The sequence below is a fragment of the Dipodomys ordii genome, unplaced genomic scaffold (genome assembly GCF_000151885.1).
Source record: "Dipodomys ordii isolate 6190 unplaced genomic scaffold, Dord_2.0 Scaffold44, whole genome shotgun sequence".
Lineage (NCBI taxonomy): Eukaryota > Metazoa > Chordata > Mammalia > Rodentia > Heteromyidae > Dipodomys > Dipodomys ordii.
Window position 1 is genome coordinate 2,673,565 of NW_012267260.1, and position 14,132 is coordinate 2,687,696.

At 52.3% G+C, this 14,132-nt stretch overlaps 1 protein-coding gene across 1 annotated transcript in view; it reads left to right on the forward strand.

Annotated features, from left to right (window-relative positions):
- The window catches only part of Gclc (glutamate-cysteine ligase, catalytic subunit), a 27,098-nt gene extending 22,204 nt beyond the window's left edge, over window positions 1–4,894 (forward strand). Inside the window, exons 4-11 of the mRNA XM_013019065.1 lie at window positions 316–454; window positions 809–921; window positions 1,334–1,426; window positions 1,739–1,843; window positions 2,264–2,345; window positions 2,417–2,520; window positions 2,598–2,718; window positions 3,422–4,894. Of these exons, the coding sequence (XP_012874519.1) occupies window positions 316–454; window positions 809–921; window positions 1,334–1,426; window positions 1,739–1,843; window positions 2,264–2,345; window positions 2,417–2,520; window positions 2,598–2,718; window positions 3,422–3,642 (978 nt within the window). The 3' untranslated portion in view covers window positions 3,643–4,894. The remainder of the gene's footprint in view (window positions 1–315; window positions 455–808; window positions 922–1,333; window positions 1,427–1,738; window positions 1,844–2,263; window positions 2,346–2,416; window positions 2,521–2,597; window positions 2,719–3,421) is intronic.
- Window positions 4,895–14,132: the final 9,238 nt, after the last annotated feature.

The window sequence follows — 14,132 nt, forward strand, 5'->3', positions numbered from 1 at the left end:
GCTGTGGCTCAAGTGGTAGAGCGCTAGCCTTGAGCTGAAGAGCTGAGGGACAGCGCCCAGGCCCAGAGTTCAGGCCCCACAACCAGACCCAAAAAAATAAATAAGTAAATAAATGGAAGTGGCCACGGTGGTTGTAATGGTTTTGGCCAGGGCTGTTCTGATCTGGTCCTTTGGCAGTTACTCAAGTGTTCACCGCTGTCTGAATAGATCTAATCACACTATTTACACTATTAGTATAAAGTGTTCTTACATCCTTACATGGGGTTTTAACTTCCAGATCACATTAGTGGCATTTATTGTATTTTTTATGTTTAGCCACTGAAGACCAGTAACTATAGGATCAGTAAGTCGCGGTACGATTCCATAGACAGCTACTTGTCCAAGTGTGGGGAGAAGTACAACGACATCGACCTGACCATAGACAAGGAGATCTACGAGCAGCTCCTCAAGGAAGGTGAGTCCCGGGCTCCTCCAAGAGCCACTGAGCGCTCACTGAACCCTGGTCTGGTTTCCGTTTTCATGTGACGTCTAACTTTCCTTAGGAGGCGGCTTGTTGCTACAGTTTCCAGTTCCCAATACCTGGGGTGTTGTTGACCTTTAGCAGCAGGAGCTGGCCGCCGTGGCCACGCAGGCGCTGTGGAGGTAGCGCGGGTCCCCTGACCCCTCCCAGCGCCTGCAGGACAGTCCTGGGCAGGCCGCGGATCCCGCACGGCCCGTCTTCCCAGGCCGCTGGGGGCCTCTCCTCAGACCGTGCGCCCAGAGCAGGTGGTGCCTTGGCCTCTGCCGGGAGCTGTGGTCTGTCTTGCAGGCATCGATCACCTCCTGGCCCAGCACGTTGCCCACCTCTTCATCAGAGACCCGCTGACCCTGTTTGAGGAGAAGATACACATGGACGATGCCAACGAGTCCGACCACTTCGAGGTATCTCCTCGTCTCGAATGCATCCCCTCCAGCACCAGACCGGCCCCGGGGCCGGTGGCGCTACGCGGTTCATGCCTTCCACCGGCTGCGCGCCACGGTGAAGAACAGGGAACTAAAATTGGCTTAAAGTACCCTTTCTAAAAATCCTTACAGCTTGTTTCCTCAAGCCTACACATTTTTGTTGGGTATTTTACCTTGTTTGCCTGGTGAAGAAAAATTCAAACAAACACATGCTGCATGACAAATGGCCGAGTAGACCTCCAGCCTGCAGACACGAACACGGGCCGCGGTCCCTAACCCGCCAGGTCACCCCCAAGAAAACCTTCAGGGGTGCCACACCGTCGGGCATCAACACGGATGCTTTCCTGAATACACAAAGCTGTTTCATCCTCTGCGTGTTTTCTTCTCGTAGAATATTCAGTCCACAAACTGGCAGACGATGAGATTTAAGCCTCCTCCTCCAAACTCGGATATCGGCTGGAGAGTGGAATTCCGGCCCATGGAGGTGAGACGCAGTGCTGCCTGGGGAAGGCTGGGGGGGAGGGGACTGCCACCTCGCTGCTCATCTGCCCCTAAGCTCTCCCCAGAGGCTCCGGGGGAGGGCGGAGCCAGGCCGATGGGACGGTCCCTGAGCAGATCTGGCAGCAGCTTCCCTCCCTGGATCAGGCAGGAGGCCCAAGGGGAGGCCGGGGCCAGGCCGATGGGCCGGCCCCTGCGCAGATCTGGCAGCAGCTTCCATCCCTGGATCAGGCAGGAGGCCCAAGGGGAGGGCCGGGGCCAGCGCTGGTCCTAATGTGTCCAGTTTCTGCATGTCTAGGTGCAGTTAACAGACTTTGAGAACTCAGCTTATGTGGTGTTTGTGGTGCTGCTCACCAGGGTGATCCTGTCTTACAAGCTGGACTTCCTCATTCCTCTGTCCAAGGTGAGGCCAGCATTGGCGTGGATGCGCGTCCTCTCCTCTTCCTCTCACTCGGTGTGGTTATTTACCCTCTGGGGCTTCTCCCATCACCCTGGTCTTCCTCTTGAGCCTAAGCTGTATTTCCTAGAGGCCATCAGTTCAGGATGGGGGTGGGAAGGTCCTGCTGACGGTGCCCCCAGCCATCGCCCAGCCGGTAGGTACCGCAGGGGGCAGGCAGGAGGAAAGGCGAGTGAGCGCCGCCGTGTACCGAGGAGGCAGGAGGGACTAGAAGAATTCCTTGAGTTCCGTTTGGTGGTGGTGGCTCTGCTCCGCTCCGCTCCGCACCTGGCCGTGGCCCAGGCTGGCCTCCGGTGTAGGATTCGGCTCTAGATGGCACCTTTGTTTGATCAAATGTTTTGGCTTATGATTCTCTTTTTCTCTTAGGTTGACGAAAACATGAAAACAGCGCAGAGGCGAGATGCCGTCTTACAGGGCATGTTTTATTTCCGGAAAGACATTTGCAAAGGTATGACCCGCCCCTGGCTTCCGGCGCGCGCAGGCCAGGCCGGCCTCTAATGCCTCCCCTCCGCTCAGCAGGCGGCCACGCCGTGGTGGACGGCTGTGGCAAGGCACAGAGCAGCGCGGAGCTGGCGGCAGAGGAGTACGGCCTCATGAGCATCGACACCATCATCAACGGGAAGGTAGGGAGGGAGGGAGGATGGGCGGGGCCCGGCCTCTCCCCACGCCGGCGTGGGGCTGACACTGTCCTGTCTCCCAGGAAGGCGTGTTCCCCGGCCTCATCCCCATCCTCAACTCCTACCTGGAGAACATGGAAGTGGACGTGGACACCAGATGTAGCATTCTCAACTACCTAAAGCTAATCAAGAAGAGAGCGTCGGGTACGGGAGCCCCTTTCCTTTTCTTCCCTCGTGAGTCCCTGCACCGCGAGTTCCTTCATGGCCCCGTGCAGTGCGCGCGTGCGCCCCTTCTTCCCTCTGCGGCCCGTGGGCCTCCAGCACGCCCCGCCGGGCTTGGTCAGGAGCTCTTCTCTGGCTTGTTAGCATATCGCTGTGTGTGTCCAGCCCAGGTGACCACACGCCACGGCCTCGTGCCGGGCCTGGCAGCTGTGCCGTGGGCTCCATGGCCGCCCGCTGGGCTGGCCCGTTCCCAGCGTGCCTCCGTCCCAGCCACATCGTGAAGACACCCTCGCATTGACGGGGCCCAGCGGGTACCCGCCCTGGGATGCTGTCATGGTGACCCCCTGCCATCCCATCCTGACCTCCTCTTCCCTATCCTCACCGCCCCAAGGCCCCTGCAGTCAGAGGGGTCATGACCTCCCTCTGGGTTCGGGGGGCCCCTGCTCTTCGTGCAGGCGCTGGCTTCAGGCTGTAAGAGCTGGCAGTGTGGGCATGTGTCTGGCATCCAGCAGGTGCCTAGAAACTGTCCCTGTTGCCTGCCTGCAAGCTACCATTCTTTGGAGGAGGAATTCTTGACACTGAAGTGACGTCTTCCCCGCGCTGCCATGGCTCGCTGATGGGGCGTCGTGATTGCTTTGCAGACTGGTGTGGATGTGGTTTTGAGCAGCTCTTATTTCTTTGTCAGGACAACTGATGACTGTCGCCCGATGGATGAGAGAGTTCATCGCAAACCATCCTGACTACAAGCAGGACAGCGTGGTAACGGACGCCATGAACTACAGTCTCCTCATGAAATGTAACCAAATTGCCAACGAACAGTGTGAATGCCCAGAGCTGCTGGGCTCAGCTTTCAGGAGGAGAGCGAAGGACGACACAAGTAAAGCCGACTCCGACCCCTCCAAGTAGCCCTCTGCGGGAGAGCCGCGCCTTCGGGGCCGGAGGCCAAGTGCCCTTGTGAGGCTCGGCCTGCATTCAGGGGTTGAAGACCAAACAAGAGCCCTGCTGTGTTGCCTGGCCTGGCCCCGTGGGCCAGAGGCCTCCTTCAGTAGGCATGTAGTTTCTACGTGTACGTGTATATAGTAAAGTATTTTTATGATTAACGATGTATTTTAATAACCCTGTCTCGGAAGTCATTGGGGACCGACCTGTACGTTTGGATCTCGTGCTCGGGAGGCGCTCTGTCACCGCAGCTTTGTCAGCGTCCTGTGTGCTAACCGTGCAGTGCTGGCATTCCCGAGTTGAAAGTGTTTACTGTAAAAGTTCCTTCGGAGACTACCTGCATCTGATTCGCTGAATGTATCGCTTTAACTCAGTAACACTTCCTGTTAGTATCGCTTTTTCTTGGTAACACTTCCTCCTGTTAGTTTATGTTGAAGACATACAGTCCTGAGGTACCCGGCCGCTCTTCTGGGGTAACCTTGGATTCCTGGCCTCTCTGGCACGGTTTTCTTGGCCATGGACTAGCTGGCCTCTTGGTCACCCTGCCCAGGCTTTGACCCATGAAGAAAAACCCACTTCACTCTGGCCACCATACAAGCAACTTTGCTTCTTTCTTTAAATGTGCTGATTCACTTTACTGTGTCTGACTCTGTAGGAAGGAAAGAGAATCTTAACCCAGAGTTGCAGGGAGGGGCCGATTTTGTTTTAGTTTTGCTTTTCACCAAAAAAGGCGGGGAGATCACTGAGACCTGCTCACAGCGGCCTGGGCGGGGAGATCACAGACCGCTGTGAGCGCGGCCTGGGCTCTGCTCTGTGGCCCGTTCTGGTTGCTGCTGTGTAATTACAATTTCAAATCCCATGCAGCGGCCGCAGTTGGGCTGCGTTACTCATTCGAGCTCCCAGAAAGCGCACCGCCCAACCAGCATGTAAGAGCTGCTGGCTCCAGACTTCTCTGGAAACACATGCTCTCTGCTTACCTTCGTGAAACTCGCCAGAAATCATGAAATGCACTAAGTTTTGTGAATCAGGACCCTAAATGTTTCACTGTAAATAATTTCGGTTCCAGATAATCCTTACAGCTTTGTGTTGATGTTTTGGTTTGTTATTTTTAGTTAAATGTCCTAACTGCTTCTGAAACAGCTGTGTTATAGATTATGCATAAATATTTAACTGTGATGCTGATTTTAACAGATTGCAATAAAGCTGCTGCAGCCACATCTGCTTTGGCTTCCTGCGTGTATTTTGGAGGACTCAGGATGGCTTTGTCTTTTACAGATTGAGTGTAAATCACATTGTCCAGAGGCAGACAAACTGCATGTGGTGTGAGGAAACAAAAGAATGGAGTTAGTATTCAAAAGGCTCCTGAATGTGCCTAAGTTCTGCCATGAAAGGCACCCAAGTAGTTTAACTGCCCAGGCCCCATGCGGATGGGGCCCGAGCCCCAGAGCCACAGGCCCTGCAGGCCCTGCCACTCCCTGTGTCCGGAAGCAAAATTTCCTTTTCCTCCAAACTAGTGCAGCGCTGCTGAGCAGTGGGCAAGGTGGGCAAGGCCCTCTTCTGTCTCAGCAACCAGCAGGACCTGCGGAGACTTCCCACAGCTGGATTCGCATCCACAGCAGCACATGTCCATCCTCCCACCACCCACACACACGTCTACAACCCAGCGGGCCTCCTCTGGGCAGTAGACTGTGTCCAAGCAGAGACTTGTTTCTCTGAGTGACCGTGTGGTCACACAGTTCTCCCAAACTCCGGACTCTTCTGGCTCGGAGTCAGTGGGGCCACAGCTGCATTTCTAATGGGCCCCAGGGACAGACGCCGGCCTGTCGGCTGGCCATGGGAAAGAAACATTCCTGCCACACTCTATCTGAAGTCTTCATGACTGCCTGCAGCTCTAAGGGCACACCTAGCTTTACTTCTAAATTTTTATTTTTTATTTTTTTTATTTTGTGGTCAGTCGTGGGGCTTGAACTCTGGGCCTGGGCGCTGTCCCTCAGCTCTTCAGCTCAAGGCGAGCGCTCTACCACTTGAACCACAGTGCCACTTCTGTTTTTCTGGTGGTTTGTTGGAGATAAGAGTCCCACAGACTTTCCTACCCAGGCTGGCTTTGAACCATGATCCTCAGATCTCAGCCTCCTGAGTAGCTCGGATGGCAGGCATGAGCCACCAGCACCTGGCTTGTTTCTAAATTTTGAAGCAAGTGACTGCTCTCCCAGGATGAGGTAAGCCTACAGCCTTGCGGGAGCCGCACCTCCTGAGCATAGCTGAGCATCCTGCCGGGGAGCAGAACTCGCCACACAAGCAGAACCTGGGGCCTCCCAGCCTCTCCCACCCAGCGCACTGACTTTCTCAACCTGCTTCTAACCCAAAGTCTGCTTTGCCCACCCACCGTGTGCCGGTTCTCCACAGGTCCCGGACACTGTGCCACTTCCACGCCTTGCCTTGGCCTAAACACTCGCTGCGATACGTAAGTGAAGCGGGGCCCTGCGGAACAAACGCTGCGTGCTACATGGCGCCCCGAGTTCCTGCCCGAGACCTCTCCATTGAGGTAAGACTGCCCCACTCCGTGAGAGTGAGCTCTGACTTCTCCCAGTTACTCGCCGGTATGCTTCATAAATATTTCACTTGTCCTAGCGACACTTTCAGAAGTACCTGCCAAGGGGTATTTAGAAAAGTATAAGCCAAGCACAGGTGACTCACACCTGACTGGTCACGCTACTTGTCAAAGGGAGGCTGCGGTTAGGAGGATTGGTTCCAGGACAGCTCAAGCAAACACAAAAGCCAGGAATCAGAGCTGGGCACCTATAGGTCATGCCTGTCACCCAGCTACTCGAGCCAGGATCTGAGGGTTCAGGTTCAGAGCGAGGCCAGGCTGACAAAATCTGTGCGTTCTCATCTCCAAGGAACCAGCAAAAGCGCTGGAACTGGTGGTGGACTCAAGTGGTAGAGCACTAGCTATGCATGAAAAGGCCACATAAGAGCACAAGATCCTACATTCAAGCCCCAGGAACCAGCCAAAAAGACCTGGAGACATGAGTCGACTTAAAGAGGAACTGCCTACCACCCCTCAAAATATATACGGTATCTCAGTGCTGGCTACTGTCACAGTAACATGGAGCCGCTGACCAAACAGCCACGGGGGCCACAATGATGATCAGAAACAGAGAAGAGGCATACAGATGTAGGATTGCTACATCGCGTCAACATCAGGGTCCTGGTTGTGAGACCATGCTATAAATCACTTCCTTCCTGTGGGGAAAATTGGGGAAAGGGCACAGGCACCTCCCTATGACGTTCCACATAGCCACATATTAATCTCAGAGGCGCAAGACCGACCATTGTACAGGCACTAGAAGGTATGAACCCTAACCCTGCCTGTCATTCTAAGGCTTCCAGAAGGTCATGTTTCCCAAAATTAGTCGTTCTTTGATGAGTTTTTGTAAGCTACAATTTCAAAGGGAGCGGTATAATTACTTACACACTACAAGCTCACGTTCACCTGCTCCTCCTTTTCCTGTAGTTCCAGCAGTGCCCTCAGGGTGGCAGGAGAGGACTGGTCTGTCTGCCAGTGGCCGCAGCCGGCCAGTGAACCAGCCAGCCCGCACTGCTCCCATCGGCTGTGAAGTTAGAGTTGTACAAAATGGGAAAGTAGGCCACAGTGAGTGGCGGAGGGGAACCGCGGGTCTCAGATACATGGTTTATTGACTTCCATAACAAAAGAAATTCACCACAGTTGTAAACCAGGGAAAACAATTTCCTATAAAAGAAGAAAAAAGCACACAAAGCACCTACTTGTTAAGGCCCACCCATCTGGTAACTGGTACTCATCCAGCAGTCAACACAATGGCTCTGTCCACAAACATTTCCCCGTTCCTTCCAGCCCCTTGATACCCAGGGACTCGAGAATAAACAGTTCATTTCTCCTGTCTTGATTTGCTGCAATGGAGGTAAACAACTGACAATGGGTGGACAGAAACATCCCATGTTTTTCTTGAGTACATACAGTCTTGTGCACCCCTGCCCGGGAGTCAAATGAGAAAGAATGACTGAGCAAAGGTTTCCAAAGTGCTCGGCAGAGACTAAGAAAAACAAACACCAGCAACAAGCACTTGCTCTGTGGTATCCAAGCACAAAAAACACCCAGTACCAGATCGTTTCCTTTTGTTCTCAGGAACCCAGCGGTCTTGTTTGCACTTCATGACTTGTGTCTGGACCAGTGCACCAGGGGACACACCTGACCTGGGAAGAGGCTCCCATTGGCTGGCCTGAAGCCATGACAGTTCCTTCCTTCGAGAACTGCAATTCAGAGAAAAACACAAGCTTGCTGTGGTCAGAGCGGTGGCAGTGGAAAGTTCAGCCTTGGCTGTTCAACTTGCCTTCCATTCTAGGGGGAACCCACACCGTTCCCCGCAAATTCACACTTGTGCTTACTCTTCCTTCCAACAAATTCACAGTTCCGGTTAAACTTATTTCCAACAAATTCACACTTGCAGTCAGTCTTATTTCCAACAAACTCACCCTGCTGGTTACACCTATTTCCACTTGGTTTCTGCTACCTGAATTGCCTGCCAAAGACACCTTGTTCCTGTACAGCGTTGCGTGCTTTGCTTTGCTTTGCTTTTTTAAAAAAAGACTGTGTGGCTGGCCTCCGGCTCCCGTAGACTGAGTGTCCGGGCTACTGAGCAGCACAGGGTCTCTGGCGTCCACCCCAGCTTCGTGACCCGACAAATGTTCCTTTTGCTCTCTTGGAGTTTCCGCTTTGTTCTCGGTAAACACAGGGTTGATAGCATCTGCTGAGGGACGTCACCCGGGCAGGAACTGGCCATCGGGCGCAGTGCCAGGCACAGGACAGATGCTGAACGAATGTCAGCCTCTGCTTCCGAGCGGCTCCGCCCGCTGCTCTCAAGGGGGAGTTACAAAGAGCGTGGGAAGTTTTCCAACTAGAGAGGACATCCTTGCTCTAAAGGATTATGGCCGGGACCCGGCCCTTGAGCCCGGGATCTGTTGCTCTCCCTCTCTTGAGCCTGCCAGGGGCAGTGCACTCCTTGGGGCTGCTGGGAAATGAGAATCCCTGCCGCCCTGTGCAGGGGAAGCGCGCAGGCGAGCGGCAGGTGCATCTGGTTGCTTGTGCAGACTCCTCCAGGGCACGGGGGGTGGGGGGGGGAGGGGGGGCGGGGCTTCCGCCAGGAACTGGAAGAGCAAGACCTTAGCTCTCTCCCTCTTCCCCGGGCCCAGCGGCAGAGGAGCAGGGAGGGAAGCAAGTGGAGTTCGTCAAGTCGAAGTTCATGCTCAGTTCATGCTCGGCGCTCTTCGTGGATATGTTCCCCCCATAAGGCGTGTCTGTTTGATCTGGAGAAACTTGACTGCGTTTGGCGGAGGAGACAGGGCAAGGCTAGCACACCGCAAAGCTTAGAAACAAACAATGAAAAGTAAAAACAGAACTGGGGAGATTCTCTCCTTTTCTGGCTCCAAAGAGCAGTGGGTATGAAAATGTTACTATTAGCAACATAAACGTTCGGTATGCTAAGCATCCCAGTTTGAGTGCGCACCTACCACACCCAACGGAGGAGAACTCCCGGGCGGTTCCACGGGCGTTTTACAGATGTTTCTGAGTGTCCTTGTGTGTTGGCCCCTTTTGGTCACTGAGCTCAAGAACCTGTTGCTCTGGAGACCGGCTTTGTTCTGCCACTCCTAAGGACACCTGCCTTTCCTCCTGCAATCCAGACCAGCCACCGAAGGGGAGCATGGCTCACTGCTTCGTGGCCCCATGTTTTCTGGTCCGTCACACTCACGTGTTAAACTCTTCACAATTGTCATAAACACCTAGCATCCAAAACAGGGGGGGAGGTGGCTGGGGGGAGGGAGGCGGCTGGGGAGGGGAGGTGGCAGGGAGGGGGAGAAAGGTCCGTGTTCAGCTCACAGTGTCAGGGATTTCAGTCCTTGGCTGGAGGTCAGGCAGGGCATTGTGGACCATGTGGCAGGAGCCTGTGGACAAGAGGCAGGGAGACCAAAGCGTGGAGGCTTAGCCCGGCCCTTCTCCAGGCTCGGTCGTCTCCTGCTTGTGAGAGTTTAGAAGTGACCATCAGCTGCTGCGGGGTCATGAGCTGGCAGAGGCCAAGTGTGGAAGGCCAGTCCAGACAGACAGACACACAAGACCCCCTGCTTAACCAATAGCCGGGCATAGTAGCACATGCCTGGCATCCCAGCTAGGGTAGGAAACCTAAAATAGGAAGATTTTGACCCAGGCATGCATGAGTCTGTGGAAAAAGTGAGAACTTATTTCAAACTCACGAGTGCAAAAAGGGCCGGAGGTGACCTCAGTGGTAGAACGTCTGCCTAGCGAGCGTGAGGCGCTGAGTTCAAAGCCCCGTCCTGCCTCCCCCGCCAAAGACGCAAAAAGAACCGGGGATAATGGCGCAAGGCTGGCTTCCAAAGGCAGAACTGGGGATCATGGCGCGAGGCTGGCTTCCAAAGGCAGTGTCGCCCTTTGTTTTGCCTGTTCTTGTTCCAATACTGGGAAAGTTAGAATCAGATGCGCCTCCCGTCCTCGTTACTGTCAGCAGTGAGCGCTGCGGTCTCCTGCCTCACCCGTGGGCCTGGTTGGAGGGTTTGTGCAAGGCTCAGCCCGGGCCTGCAGGGGTCCACCACCTCCCCTAGGGGTCCGCCACCTCCCCTAGGGGTCCGCCACCTCCCCTCCACCTCCGGTTCTTCTAGAAGCAGGCAGATGCCCAGGAGAGGGGGAGTGGGGAGCCATCCTGAGGGCTTTTCATTTCCATGTTATCACTTCATGTATTATGTAACTTTATGCAATATGTATATGTATCAAAACTCCCCACGGCATCCTGTTGACGTGCAAGACTCGTGTTTTCATGTATAAGATGGAGTAATTTTTAATAGAAAAATGAAAAAAAATGCTCAAGCATGGTGGTTTCTACATGTAATCCCGGTCCCCGGGAGGCTGAGGTGAGTGGGTGAGGAATTCAAGACCCGCCTGGGTTGTGTAGACAAGCACCAATCCCATCAAGAAGAGGGGGAGTCCGGAAATGTCCATCAGTGCTTTAATGCAGGCCCCAAGCACAGCACGGGCCTGGGTTTGACCCTCAGAACAAGGAGGAAAAAGTGAACAAAGGAAAATACAGTCTTCGTGAGTTTTCGTTGTCACCGTGTCTGCATGCGGCCTAGTGAAGAACATTAGAACCCAGGCTGTGGTCAACAAAAATGTAGAGGCCTACTTAATTGGGAGAGCATCAATCTGTGTTCGCTCAGCCCATCGTGTTCAGAAGGCCTTCCAGACCCACGGAGAGGAACAAAAAGACACAAAACCATGAAACCTAGAAGGTAACATAGGTTGTAAATCGAGATAAATCTACTTTTATCTACATATATATTTTTTTGCTTGTTGGGATTGAACCCAGGACCTTGCAAATGCTAATCAAGAGCTCTACCACTAAGCTACCTGGCAGTCCCTAGATATTACATGTTTAAGTTTGGAGCGAGCCAGGAAAACTTTGTTTCACTGTGGCTTTTTAGGTCCAGCATGAAAAAAAAAAAAAAACCGGCTGATAAACTGGACTTCCTAAAGAAAAACTTTGCTATACAAAAGATATCCTTAAAGGAGTGAAAAAAAAGCTAAATACTGAGAGAATATATTTGCAAGATGTATATCCAATAGAAGTCTGTGTCCTAAAGAGATACAAACTATTAAAACTTGATAACAAGAAAATTGCCTAATAAAAAGCAGGCAGAAGATCAGAACAGATATCTCCCCAAAGAAGATGAGGACAAAAGAGTATATAAAGAAAAAAGAGGCGTATCATCATATGCCATTAGGAATTGCAAATTAGAATTAACAATGGTTTACCACCGTAACCCCCTTAGAGTGGCTAAACTCCAGAACACTGACAGGACCAAAGGCTGGCGGGGACGTGGGATAAGAACACTTGTTGTTAGTAGGGACACAAAATGGTCCAGGTAAAGTCAGCAATTTCCTGCAGAGCTAAAGATCGTCTGACAATCCAGAATCATGTTCCTTGGTATTTATATAAATATCTGAAAACTGTGTCCGCCTGGAAATCTGCCCCAGATGCTCATAGCTGCTGTATTCATTACAGCCGGCTGGTGCACCAAGATGTCCTTCTGTGGCTGGAGAGACCAACTGCAGGGCAGCTCGAAAATCAGTGTTCTCAGCACTAAAAATAAATGTGCTGTCAAGCCATGAAAAAGATGTGGAGGAAAAATTAAGGGCACCTTGCCAAGGAAAAGGAGTCGATTTGGAAAAGACCAAACTGGCCACATTAAGAAGTTCAGAACTGGCTGAAAGTTCGGGCCAGGAGTGCAGAGAATTTTTAGCACAGCAAAAGAAAGCATGATGAGAAAAATGGTAGACAGCCGGTCATTACCTACCTGTTAGAATGCACAGAATTGTGCAATTGTGCAGTGAACACTTAAATAAAGTGGGTTCTTGTTGTTATTGTTTTCCAGTCCTGGGGCTTGAACTCAGGACCTGGGCACCATCCCTGAGCCTCTTTGTGCTCAAGGTAGGATCCATCACGACCATCCCAGGGGACCACGCAGAGGCAGGCAGGCACAGGAGAAAGATGATTATTACAAGGTTTATTAGAGGGGCCATATCTCCCTCGGGAGAGGGAGCCCATGGTGTCTGCCCCTATCCTGCTATATGGCAGGAGCCCTGGGGCAGGCGCTGAGGTTCAGAGGCGGGGATAATGCTAACGGCTAGCACTGTACCACTTGAGCCACAGCACCACTTCCAGCTTTTTCTGGGTGGTTTATTGGAGATAAGAGCCTCACAAACTTTTCTGTCTGGGCTGGCTTTGAACTGCCACCCTCAGATCTCAGCTTCCTGAGTAGCTAGGATTACAGGCATGAGCCACCAGTGCCCCATTTGTAAAGTGGATTGTTTTCAGGAATAGCAATGAACCACAGTTGGCTCATTGGTTATAACAAGTGCTCCCCGCTGCTACAAGGCATGAGCATTAGTATAAATGCATCTTACCTACTGGGGTCAGGAAACCTGTCAGTCGGGGCCCTCGACTTACGATGTTTCTTGCGATGTGACTATGTAGGTATGAGAATGCGTTCATTTTGGTTAGGATAGCGTAATTTCATCATTTAACTTGCAAGACAATTTCAGCCACCACGTTGTACGCGGTTCAAATTTTAAGCAGAAAGAAAGAAGCGTGCAGTCTGGACTGTTTGTCATTCGTTACGAATGTTTAAAACATCCTGCTCCAAATGTGGCTGAAACGGGCAGCAAGAACTCTGAAAATTTGCTTTTTGTTTATGTTCACTAGATCGCATGTGTTGCACTGTGGAAGCTTAGATTCTGAAGCCAGGAGGCATTTCTGTAATGTCTGAAGGCCAACATCACAAAATCTTGGGGAGCCAGCGCAGGGAGAGTGTATACGTGTACAAGACACACACCAACCAGCCAGGCGGTGTTGTAGAAAGCCTGAGACTCTGCGCTCCCATGCTTCAGTCTGACGGCCATTTTCAGATCAATTTTTACACACTCAGTTCTAAAAGTATAGTTTTTACATGAGCAATTCCTTCCCCTGAATTATGTGAGTGTGATTGATTTTTTATTTTCTGACCAGACTCACTGGCTCCGGCATTGAAGAAGGAGCTACAGTTCTCAAGGTGCTGGGAACATTTTCTGTGTTAGGCCATCCATCTCGATGGCATTTCAGAAAGACACGGAAAAAGTAGGTCTCGTCCTCCAGCCCTCCGTGGAGAGCAGACACTGAAAATCCACAGACAGGGTCACTGCAAAAGTCTGTTGGGCACTGCTGCAGCATTCTGCATCTCTTAAGATCTTGCCCCAGCACCCAGGGTTTCTGCAAAGTTTCAACGATACTCTTAAATAAGGAAATTTACATGGATTTCCAATCAAGAGACATCTGGTCAACCAGAGTATCGAAATCCTCAGCAAACACAGACGTGTAATTTCTAATGTTAGAATGCATACCAGAAGATCATCAGCCTTTTGTTTGTTAGCGAATCTACTGAGCAAAATGTATTAATGTTTTACGTTATAGTTCCTGAAGAGATGTAGGACATCTTCCCGTCGGGTCTGGGCTCTTTGGTGGTGCTCTGTGACTCGTCTGTGACTGCTCTGTGACTCGCCTGTGGCTCGTCTGTGGCTCGTCTGTGACTCGTCTGTGGCTCGTCTGTGACTCGTCTGTGGCTCGTCTGTGGCTTGTCTGTGACTGCTCTGTGGCTCGTCTGTGGCTCGTCTGTGGCTCATCTGTGGCTCGTCTGTGGCTCGTCTGTGGCTCGTCTGTGGCTCGTCTGTGGCTCGTCGTGGCTCGTCTGTGGCTCATCTGTGGCTCATCTGTGGCTCATCTGTGGCTCGTCTGTGGCTCATCTGTGGCTCGTCTGTGGCTCGTCTGTGGCTCGTCTGTGGCTCGTCTGTGACTGCTCTGTGGCTCGTCTGTGGCTCG